Source organism: Schistocerca piceifrons, chromosome X (genome assembly GCF_021461385.2).
Source record: "Schistocerca piceifrons isolate TAMUIC-IGC-003096 chromosome X, iqSchPice1.1, whole genome shotgun sequence".
In the NCBI taxonomy this organism is placed as follows: Eukaryota; Metazoa; Arthropoda; class Insecta; order Orthoptera; family Acrididae; genus Schistocerca; species Schistocerca piceifrons.
The window spans coordinates 276,778,461-276,791,330 of record NC_060149.1 but is presented as its reverse complement, the minus strand read 5'-3'; the positions used below and the strand labels follow the sequence as shown (position 1 = coordinate 276,791,330).

The 12,870-nt window shown below is 41.0% G+C and overlaps 1 protein-coding gene across 5 annotated transcripts in view; it reads right to left on the bottom strand.

The window, feature by feature from the left end:
- The window catches only part of LOC124721531 (membrane-associated protein Hem), a 186,506-nt gene that overhangs the window by 67,240 nt on the left and 106,396 nt on the right, over positions 1 to 12,870 (bottom strand). For all 5 annotated transcript variants that reach the window (XM_047246551.1, XM_047246553.1, XM_047246552.1 and 2 more), the window contains one exon: positions 1,354 to 1,473. In XM_047246551.1, the coding sequence (XP_047102507.1) occupies positions 1,354 to 1,473 (120 nt within the window). The remainder of the gene's footprint in view (positions 1 to 1,353; positions 1,474 to 12,870) is intronic.

Sequence of the window (12,870 nt, the reverse complement as noted above, 5' to 3'; positions counted from 1 at the left end):
TCAGTACTCTTACTCTGTAGGCAAATGACATTTCTTCCTTTATAAAGGGAGATTCAAGATGAAGTCATTTGAGATGGAGCACAAGTTCAGATTCAGGACAGATGTAAAGAAAATCAGCTAGCCTACACCATTTCAAAACAAAGTCATGGCATTCTCCTGATGTGATTTAGGGAAATTACAGAAGACTTGCATCAGGATGGGCTGACAGCAATTTGAATCACAGTCCTCCTGGATATAAGTCCAGTGTCTTAGCACTGCAGCACCACACTAGGTTTCTCACCATATATTGCTCGCTAGTTTCATCAGTGAGATATTACAGACACCTAACAGTATGTCGTACTCACTCTCACACAGATCATGGTGGAAAGATGTTGCAATATGAATTCCACAAGACACCTGATGAGTTAGGGAGCTATCTTGATCCATGACCACTCAACCAAAGAGATTGGTCAAAGCTGGGTCCAGCACACGCACATCTCAGTTTACGCCAACCAATAGGATTCTGATGCAACTGGGTAGTGATCAGAGTATGAGCTACCTCACTGAAGGTTCAGGTCACTTACAGGGTGTTGTACATGATAACAAAGATGCACATGATTGACAGTCGTATCGGGCCTCCTATTTTACACTATGTAAATACATTAATGATCTGCCTCAATGGTGCCTTGCTTGCAAGCAGAATGCATGTCGTTCTCCTCATAGTCACACTGTCATTGGTGTTTTCCACGTTTCAGGGATCCAATGGCTTGGCTGTGCCCATATTAATCTCTGTGAACTGTAATGAGTAGTGGTACAGACACGATGGACAGAGAGTTTCTGAACAGCAAAGCAAAGAGGATATTCTAGATGGCATGGATGCTCACTGACTGCTATTCACTGCAGTGGTGGCAGCTTTGTTGCATCATGATCCATCTACACACTCTTACAAATGGCAGTTGTATCAAACACAGAAATTGTTTTTAACTAAGTTGCTACATAAAGTAATAACAGAAATAGAAACCTTTTGATAAATTTTTACTTCTGCAGTTACAATCTCACCTAAATAAATTTGTTAATAAACCGATGGGATCTAATCTTTACACAGTATCCAGTCCACCAGACTAATTGCACATATACAATGCTGAATAATGAACAGGACATCAGCTAAGACACTATAATAGCCAAAATAAATTTCCAAAACAAGTAACTTTTTTCTGATGAAAATTCCTAACACCAAAAGAGTGTGTGATATATGAAGCTAGCAAAGAAAATGTATTAAGTTTTTGTTATGTAATATACAGATATTTCATAATGCTACCTCTAATGAAAAATACTAAACTACAAGTTTCAAGAAGAAAATATCTCAAAATTTACCTTATCACTCATTATACACTGTTCATCACATATTGTTGTTATTATATTCTTTGCTTCTTTTGCCATTTCTTCCAAGAATAAATTTACAACTGACAAACTTCTCTCTCTGATGTGATGACGCTGAAACAAAAGAAAAATTTAAAATATCACTCCTTCTTATCAAGGCAGTTCAAAGTGAAAAATGACGCTAACAATTATTTCTGAGTAACTCGATATTTTAACTCCCATATCTATTAACTGCCAAACAAAAACAAATTTAACAAAACTGAACAAAGTAGAATTCAGTTAGTTATCACTTGGAGACAAACACTACAGCGAACTCTCTTTATTTCACTGATGGATTTCTTATCATTTTTAAAGACTTTTGAAGTTTCCCACCTCAAGGGTTTCTGACAAGCATTCACATTATTTCATCTTGATTAACTGGCCAATATTGGCTTTACAGTTCATTTTCAAGCACAGAAAATGTCAACATATTCTACAATTATCTGATTATAAAATGGTGGATATAGCTGACCAGTAAGTGAGTACATAACCTGCAAGTTTTAGAGTAAAAACCATTAAGCTTATTGCATGCAGTAATAGTCATCTTCATGACTAATGTCATGTTACTATATGTGCTCACTTTCGTTGTTGAACATCAACTGTTAACTCTGATACTTGCATGTTATGTGCTCACTTTCTGACTGGCTGTATCCCCCATTTTATAATCGGATAATTGTACAATACATTGAAACCTACGAAGTTTGGAAATGGCCTGTAAGGCCAAAATTTGCAAATCTTGCAAGATGTAATAAAGTGAATACTTGTCAAAAAATAGCTGAGGCGGGAAACTTCAAAATGTCTTTTAACAAACATACGGCTGAGGTGCCCCACATGAAGAAATTGGTCTTATCAGTTAATTTACAGAGCAATGTTTATTCACTTTCTTAAATGTCATAACAATCAGTTTGCAAACTGCTTTTGATGGACAACCTGTCAATATCACAACCACTAGTTCTATTTGTCGCCACCAAAAACAAAGATACCAATATGTACTGACAAGAAGATTGATGAAGAGCTTGGTGAGGGCAAAAGAAATTGTAATCAATAAGTAAATCAGCATTGGTATTATATGAAAAATTGCTCAATATGGTATACTACCTAAAGTAAAACAGTAACACCCAGAAATGCCAGTCATGATAATACAACTAATTATTCAAATTAGTCATGACGCAAATGAACTTTTATTTGCAGCAACAGACATGAATATTACGTAGTACTCTGAGAATATTGGTAGCGAATGAAACGTCCACATACAAAAACAGAAGTAAGATTTTGCTTGGGAGCAATTGTTTGCCTTCTCTTAGGGCAGGAACTTCATAGTCATTTGTATCAAATGCTACACAAATTTTAGGGTGGAAACTGGTTGTGGTACATGGTAAATCACTCTCAGAAAAGCATGTTTCACACATAGTCAATACGTGACATACAGGGTGAACATAGATCCACAGAAGGAGCAGTATATTTTCTTTATAAGAGAACTCTTAAGGAGAAAAGAGAGAGGGGGAGGAAGAGAAAAGGAGCATGTGAGAGAACGAGAGAGAGAGAGAGAGAGAGAGGAGGGAAGGAAGGTGGGTTGGATATTGTCTGGTTAAAATACATCACAGGATACTGTTGCAGTGTAAGAGTCTGTTTCATTGGCACAATGTATTTAATGTATCGCTGAACAGTAACCAAACTGCTAATGTGCACACCCACCCACCTGCCGACCCACAAATGCACGCACACATGCCTGGCCCCCTAAATAGTGCCAGCTGGGCACACAGTGCCAGATTGCAGTTCAGCAGACGGATGGCTGTGTTACGTCAGATGGGATGCGTAGAGGGGCACAGAGGTGGGAGGTACGAAGAGGTACACTACAGCGAACTCTTTTTATTTCACTGATGGATTTCTTATCATCTTATCTAGTGGCTTTGTGGAAGGCAGCCAATTTGCTGCCTATAAATGCATGAAGGAGGCTGGCTCTGAGCACTATGGGACTCAACTGCTGAGGTCATTAGTCCCCTACAACTTAGAACTAGTTAAACCTAACTAACCTAAGGACATCACAAACATCCATGCCCGAGGCAGGATTCGAACCTGCGACTGTAGCGGTCTCGCGGTTCCAGACTGCAGCGCCTTTAACCGCACGGCCACTTCGGCCGGCGCATGAAGGAGGGTTGGCAGGTGAACAGGCCAGGGATTTGATGCACAGGTATTGGAGTAAGTGGGGAGTGGACATGTGAATTGGGAAAGGGTGATAGGACAGAAGTAGGGGAAGTGTTACGTGGAAGGTCTGGATGTGTTGCAAGGATAACTCCTATCTGCATAGTTCAGAAAAGCTAGCGGTGTATTGAAGGATACTGATGGCCCGGGTTGTGAAGCAGCCACTGAAATGGAGCATACGGCATTCAGTTGCACGTGTGCCGCAGGGTGGTCAGCTTTATTCTCGGCCACAGTTCCATGGTGGCCATTCATTTTGGTGCACAACTGGTTCGTTGTGATCCTGACATAAAGAGCTGTGAAGTGATTGCAACACATTTGATATTTGACATGACTGCTTTCACCGGTGGCCCTGCCTCTGATGGGATAGGGTAAGCCTATGACCGGACTGGAGCAGGAAGTGCCAGGTTGGTCTTGCACCTGCGTCTTCCACAGTCCTGTGGCAAGAGGTGGGGAGAGGGAGTGGCATAGGGATGGACTAGGATGATGTGCAGGTTAGGTGAGCAACAGAACACTGCTTCAGCAGAGGTGGGAAGGATCTTGGGTAAGACGTCCCTCATTTCAGTACATGATGATAGGTAATCAGTGCCCTGGCAAAGGATATTATTCAGTTGTTCCAGTTCAGGATGATTCTGGGTGACAAGGTGAGCACTTGTAACTGATTCTTGTTGGTGGTGACAGGGTTAGGGGTTTGTGAGGCTATGGGGTATGGCACAGGAAATCTGTTTGCAGACTAGGGTTGGGGGTAGTGCCTACTTGTGAAGGCTCTTGTGAGACCTTCACCATACTCATATTGGGCAAGGGAGTTCTTATCACTGCAGAGACACCAACCATGGGTGACGAGGATGTATGGGAAACCACGCCTGGCCATCCAGATTTAGGTTTTCCATAATTTCACTAAATTGCTCCACACAAATGCTCGGATGGTTCCTTTGAAAAGGTATGGCTGATTTCCCTCCCAAGTCCTTTCCACAGTCCAAGCTTGCACTCCGTCTCTAATGACCTCGATGACAACGAGAAGTTAAATCCAATCTTTCTCCCTTCCCTTCCCTTCCCTTCCCTTCCCTTCCCTTCCCAGCTCTATGGGAGGGATTTTTTGGTGTGGAAGGGATGAAAGCTGTCGAAACGCAGGCACTACTGGTGATTAGTGGGTTTAATATGGACAGAAGTAATGGTGGAGCCATCAGAGTGGTGGTGGTCACCACTCAGGCACGCGGCAAGTGAAGTGGATGGGAGAGAAAGTGCTGAGATTGTAAAGCAATTGACCCAGAATCCATATCATGAAGATATCATCAATGAACTTAAACCACACAATGGGTTTGGTATTTTGGGAGGAGACAAACGTTTCCTCTAGATGGCTCATAAAAAATTTGGTGTAGGAAGGTGCCCATTGCCTTGCCACAGATTTGTTTGTATACCTTCCTCTGGAAGGAGAAGTAGTTGTGTGTTGGGATATAGCTGGTAAGGTGTATGTGGAATGAGGTAGTGAGCTTAGAATCTGAAGGACGATGGGAGAAACAGTGTCTTATGGCAGCAAGGTCATGGGCATGATGGATGTTGGTGCATAGGGAGGTGGCATCAACAGTGAGGAGTAGGGATCCAGGAGGAAAAGGGGTGGGAATGTGGAGAGTTGGTGAAGGCACTTGTTAGTATCTTTGATGTGAGTGATCCCACCCCAGAAGTCCAATATATCCCCCCAATCCCTACTGAAATCCTTAGGCCCAGCCCAGTACCTCTCCCCAAGTCCACCTCCCTCTTCACCCCAATGCCACCTCCCAAAACTCACCCTTTACACACTTCCCAAAATCCAAGAACCCAACAATCCCGGATGCAACACTGTAGAGGGTTATTGCACTCCTACTGAAAGAATTTTCACTCTGGTTGAGCAACACCACCCATGGAACGCCTGTAACCTAGGCTCTCATAACAAAGATACTAACCACTTCCTTCACCTACTCTCCACCATTCCCAACCCTTTACCTGCTGGATACCTACTCGCCACTACTGACCCCACCTTCCTACACACTAACATCCATCATGTCCATGGCCTTGCCATTATCGAATGCTACCTCTCCCAGCATACTTCAAATCCAAAACCCACTAAGTTATTCCACATACATGTTACCAATTATATCTTGACACACAACTACCTCTCCTTTGAGAGAATGGTACATAAACAAATTCGTGGCACAGCCATGGACACACACATGGCACTCTCCAATTCCAATTTTTTATGGGCCATTTAGAGGAAACATTCCTGTCCTTACAAAACCCCAAACCCCTTATATCGTTCAGATTCATTGATGTCATCTTCATGATCTGAATTCAGGGCCAACACACACTGTCCTCATTGTTTTATAATCTCGACACCATCTCTCCCATCTGATTCACCTGGTACTTTTAAGCCCAATATGCCATCTTCCTTGATGCTGAAATCCATCTCTCTGATGGCTCTATTCACGTCTGTCCAAATTTAACCCACTAACCACCAATAAAACCTGCATTTCGACAGCTGTCATTTCTTCCACACCAAAAAACACTTTGCAAAAAGTCTGGCCACCCACGCACAGTACAGTACAGTACAGTGACGGTGACGAGAACTCCCTGGACTGGAACAACTAAACCATTTCCATCGCCAGGGCTTTGATTATCTATCACCATTGCCTGAAATGAGGGACACACTGCACAAGACCCTTTCTACCCCTCCTAAAGTGGCGTTTTGTCATTCACCCAACCTACACAACATCCTAGTCCATCCTTATGCCACTCCCACTCCCAATCCCAATCCCTTACCATAGGGATCACGTCCCTATGGAAGACCCAGGTGCAAAACCTGAACAATCCACTAGCCTAGCACCTCCTCCTACACCAGTACTGTCACAGGCTTATCCTATCCCATCAGAGGCAGGGCCACCTGAGAAAACCACCATGTCGTACATCAACTATGCTGCAATCACTGCACAGCTTTTTAGGTTAGTATGACAACAAACCAGTTGTCCACCAGACTGAATGGCCACTGACAAATTGTGGCTGAAAACAAAGTTGAACTCCTGGTGTCACAACATGCAGTTGAGCACAATATGCTAGATTTCAAGGGCTGTTTCACAGCCTGGGCCATGTGTATCTTTCCCCCCACTACCATCTTTTCTGAGCCACCCTATCTGATACAACCTCCACCCCACCATACACCATCTGCCAAACTGCAATGTGGGCAGCATGGACTGTGTAGGTGCACAGGCACGTGTGTGTGTGCGTGTGTGTGTGTCCTGTAGCTAGAGAAAAGGATTTATTCTGAAAGCTAGCAAGATTTCTTTGTTTTTTGTGCATATCTGTCAATGACTCAATGCTTCTGCTTTTTGGTGAGCGGTCTCCTTTAGGGGCAAAATAGTTATATTCTGCTAAAACTTTCCTAAATTTTGTACAATTCCGTAAAAGTGCTGATGGGCAGCTTGTGTTAAATAACAGTATGCAATTATTGTGTGAACTCAGTGACAGTCACTGAGTAATCCATGATGACTCCAATGTATAACTAACTCCATTCTGTTTCAGTCACGTGACTGCAAAATGTTGTAGCGTACTGTCAATGCACATGGCCCTAACCACTGACTCCATGACTGTAGGTAGATTCCCCAGTATGGATGACTACTTGGAGGCAGTAAAAACCAGACAGTTTCATGCCATCACACACTGTATGTGAAGTCCTTCAGTTGTTCATTACGCTCTCCCTGCAACAACGTACAGTGTAGCTGAAGAAGCTCTCTCATTTTAAGTTCTCAGTCTCTTACAAAAGTTCACAAATTGTAGACATTATTTTGTAAAATGGCAGTCAGTTTGTGTTAGTCCTGCACTGTGTGCAGCTAGATGTTTAAAATTAAGCAGGTGGGTGATGTGATACATTCCATTTTTGTGTCTCTATGTTCATGTAAAAGTAAACTGTGAACATAACCATTTTCTTATGAATAAATTGTCAACCAAAATATAATAGGATGATTGAGACCAAGAGATTCCCTAAAGAAATGCAGAACAGAGCAGTTTAGGCAGACATATACTGCAGCTTCAATAGCTCTGCAGATTTTCTTTTGAAGTATTATACAAGTAAAAGAAGTTACTATTTATATTCTAATAACTTTCTTTGCACCTAATATATGCCTTTCCTCTCATGTAATTATTGACTAATAGGTCAGATTACCTGTAGCTGAATCTATAATCACTATTAATCTTTGTGCTGTTACATTTGTGCTCTTTGCATTCTGTGCTGAGTCGGCTATTGTTATGGTTATACTGCTCGCCTCATGCCAGTGCCTGTCCTCCCAAAAGGCATTCTGGCCAATAATTTTTCAAAAATTATCAGGTGAAAAAATTTGATTTTTGGACAACCTGCAGTCTGATGTATTCAATTGATAAAGAACTGAATTTTTTTTCATTATCCATCATACTTACAGAGCTGCATCAAATTAAGTATAACATTGCATGATATTTTAAACATTTTGCAGAGGTAAAAACATACTGTGTAAACCTTGTGTATGGGTGGTTTTAGTTCATACAGTGCAGTGAATGAAATGTAAATAAGATATCAAAATTTTATTAAAACTGAGAGCAGAAGGATATCTCATTTCATTGTATAGTTATTAGATTTTACACCTGGAGGAGGGTCATGCGCAATGCACTCATTCACATCCTGGCGCATCGCAAATCATGGTCATATAATCATCATATCTTATAAATGATTCAAGATATCAAAATGAAATTTTTTCACACAATGAGGCACATAAATTGTATGATAAATACTCAAAACGTGTTTATTCACTGAGATGTGGAGGTAACTCATCTGCAGCAGTGAGAGTTCGACAGCTCGGGACACATTCAGACTTCCATAGCACTGTAGGAAAACCCAAGCAGCGCATGTATACATTTCCACAACACCTGGGGAACAGCACAGCAGGTCATGTGTGCATGCACACAGCAGTGAAAGGGTTAAGTGAGGTTTTCTGATCATATAAAAAGTACAATGGTTCATCAGCACATTTCTACAATGTTAACTGTAATTCAAGGGTTACTAGGCCATTAACCTTAAGCTGATAAAAATGTACTTACTTACACTTCATTAATGTTAATACATAAGTTCACTGTAGTCCTTTAATGTTATAGTGCATCTCAAATTCTGCATATGAAGAACAAAAGTATAGGTCGTTGCAGTTCACTAAGATTAATGCCGATGTTTATTTATTCTTGTAATGTCACAATACCCTTAATATGGTACTACATATGAAATACAAGTCATAGTTTTTTTATATATATAACTATCAGTAAGAGTTCATAGATCACATATGGTTAAGCAGCATGTGTCTGTGAAGACAACTGTAAACATCTACTGGATTCTCTGCTTAATTATTGACAGCTACATGTTCTCTGCATGTTATACCAAATCATCATTGCATAATTCTACGAGCAGTAAACAGAAATTAAATATCTAGTTCATCAGTATGCAGAATGCACATCACATAAATGCAGGGAACATAGAAACAGACAGAGTACTAAGATTACTCAGCTGTATACATCCATTTCATCTTTCATAACAGGTTTTTTTGAGTCATCAGTCTTCTGACTGGTTTGATGCAGCCCACCACGAATTCCTCTCCTGTGCCAACATTGACATTTCATGGTACTTCTTGCACCCAATGTCTTGAATTAGTTTTTGGATCTATTCCACCCTCTGTCTTCTTCTACAGTTATTACCTTCTACAGCTTCCTCTAATACATGGAAGTTATTTTCAGATGTGTTAACACATGTCCTATCACCAGGTAACAGTTAACACTGTACAAATGACTATTTTGTATATATGTATGTAAACTGTCAGTTCCATTATTCACTACAGACAAGGCTGTTAAAAACACCATCATAGGTGAATGAGGCCTCGTAATACAAACTGTACAAAGTTTTGAACTACAGTACTGTGGTGGTTAATCCATTGACAGAAGTGAATGAGGGGTTCAAAATCCCTTGGTCCCAATGCCTGTACATGTTCTCTATGATAGGTGTGTAATACCTGTTCCACCTGTAAGCTCCACACTGTATCCATTGAACTGTGTATTTCATGTGCAAGTTGAAGGGTGCTTATTGCTGGGCCATTGGACACACATTGACAGAAGTGAATGAGGGGTTCAAAATCCCTTGGTCTCAATGCCTGTACATGTTCTCTATGATAGGTGTGTAATACCTGTTCCACCTGTAAGCTCCACACTGTATCCATTGAACTGCGTATTTCATGTGCAAGTTGAAGGGTGCTTATTGCTGGGCCATTGGACACACAATCCAACATCATCTCCTCAAAGTCTGGTGTTTGGACTTGTCTTTTGTGGGAACTTTGGCCAGCTCTCTGTAGTGTGAATGACTCCATCTCTTGTAAATGGGTACCCATAGAGATAAACTTCTTCCAATACAAATTATGCCTAACAGAAAAGCGTTCTCTGTACATTCATGCTGTTTTATGGGCACTACCTCCTGCTGTACCATAAAGTAAATGCATGCCTGCCACCTCTCGTGATGAGTAGTGTTCCACAGATTAGGCACTGCACACAGTAACACACCTCACCATGGGCACATCACAAGCTGTCTGATGCAATGCACAACTGACACCAGGGATAGTGGTGTGCGTGAGGCACAGGTTAATGCACCAGTGCAGCACATGCAGTCATCACATGACACACATGCTATGAGCTAAGTTGAGTACAGTACATCTGTTTGGTGGTCAGGAGCATATGCTGTTTATCACCCACAACCTGTTCCAGTGTACAATAAAACACTCGGGATCCTTGCGAGAGTGTGGCAGAACTGCATCACGCACCACTACACTACATGCATTGCGACTAGCGGTCTTCACTTTGAACAGTTACTATGAATTATGTTGTTGTTATGCTGAGTATGCTGTGTATGTCCATAACACAATAAATGTGCATTTCTGACCATTAGTTCCCTACCTCAAAATAATCGGGTGTGGACTCACTATCACCTGTTTCAATCTGGCACAAAAGGTTTGAGACATGCTGTACATTTTATTTTTAGTGGGACAAAATTATTTTTATGATTTCATTTTTGTCTTTGCCACCAAAGTAAGAGTGGCGTCATATACGTTGTTGTATAACAGTTATATGTGAAAGTGTTAGATTTATGTTAACACATTTTTGTGAGCATGTTCATCACAATTCATTGCATCAATAGTCATATCAGCAAATTTATCTTGTGTATTCTGTTTATTATTGCACAGGTTGCCTGATGATTATTTCAATAAAAACCAGCAGCAATGTTTTATCAGCAGCAGTGTTACACAAAAAATTGTTTTCTTCAAATGTTTATGAGCTATGAAGCACCACCTGCACCAAATGTATTAATAAAGTCTTCTGTGGTTCCATTAAGTGGCTACATATTAGTCGTGACAAGTCGTCAGAGTTTTATTGGCAGAATACTTAGAAGATGCAACAAGTCCACTAAACAGACTGCCTACACTACACCTGCCCATCCTCTGATAAGAGTATTGCTGTGTGGTATGGGATCCTTACTAAAGCACTGCGACTGCATGGCAGAAGTGCACGTGCAGCATTTGCTACCTATCATTCATTTTGCATACATGCACCTGGCAGTTTCGACACACAGCAGCACATGTCACACACTCGCTGAGTGACAAGCACTCACTGACAGACAATAGCTCGTGGCTAAGTAAACACAAACTCTATACAGCTTCATCACAATGTTGTGGCACTAATAAACTCACCAAGCACTGGAGTGCAGTTGGAAGTGGAATTTCTTTTTAGCTGTTGATTTTCCATGTTTTCTACAGAAAAAATGTATGCTGTAAAACTGAGATGTAGCAAGTATTACAGCAATGACTGAGTGTGATTATGTATAACTAACATTATAGTGATCATGAAATACTAAATGTAATTGATTATTAATATAACCAAGTGTTGTCCGACAGAGCTGACAATATCTGTGATGACGCAGCCTGTAGTTCATTTTCTAAAATAGAGGAAGGGGGAAGAAAGGGAAACGAGGTAGGTATGAAATCACTGTTCCATGCTGCACAGGACACTGCAATGATTAAAGCTGAAAATTTGGGCTGGACAGGGACTCAAAACCAGATGCTCCGTTACTCCAGAATGGTTGCGTCAATCATTTCGGCCACCTGGAGACATTTTCTATCCGACCCAAATTCTCAACTTATCACACACTGCATTGTAGCGTTCCTCATCCATTACATCTCCTATACACAAATACGTGATTCCCATAGGGATTCAAATGGCATTTGTGCACTTTCACCGAAACATATGTCATAGAGCTGATTCACTTGATTACTATATTAATGTAACTGAGTTTTGTCTGTTCTGTCTGACAGATGGAGTTTAGTAACAGAGCTCAAAGGTCAGATAGCCTCCATCAGAGAGCTGCCAATCAGGCTCTTTAATGTGCCAGGTTTGATGCCACCAGCCCATCCGTGGAAACTCATGAATGTGGCGGACCTCCACTACGTCACCATTACTTGGCATAACTGCAGACTTGTCTGCCTGTAAGAATGTTGTGATTGAATTAGCTGGTTGCTACTACAGGGCACTTGACAGTGTACAATGGCTTCGGGCATGGCCACCTCAACAGAACCAGGTACGAAGACTCTGTGAGTTGACATGAGGTTGTGCCAACTGGAGACGAGGGAGCACATTCCAAATGTATCAGTTAAGTTTTACTGTAATTCATCTCCTTGTTATAACAACTCTCATCTCCTCGTTATAACAACCCTCATCTTCAATGGATTCCACACTACCTATCCTGCTAATCGAACCCATAATTCCTGGGCAGGATAGTGGTTATGTCATCCTGAACGACCTAAGCAATGCTACCTCATCTCTCAACAACGGATCACAGAAGTAGCCCATTACAAATGCTAATCCCAGATTCATTGTACTCTTACCCATTCATTACTGATAGTCCTCTGGAGCTTAACTGCAATTTCTCCTTCTTTTGAAATTAACAAAGGATATTCAAAATAATCACTTTTTCAGTTGTGGCTTTTTCATTAGTGAAATAGATCATTACATCATTTTCATTAACAATATGCATGTCACACTAACATGCATGTCTAAAACAATCTACAGCTTATGAAATATTTTCAAAACTAAATAGCTGACTCTGAATTATTTGACATCAGCTGTATTAGATACAGATCTACTACCCAATAGTATCACATGAAATTATGTGCCTGGCTGGGATTCAAACCCAGATTT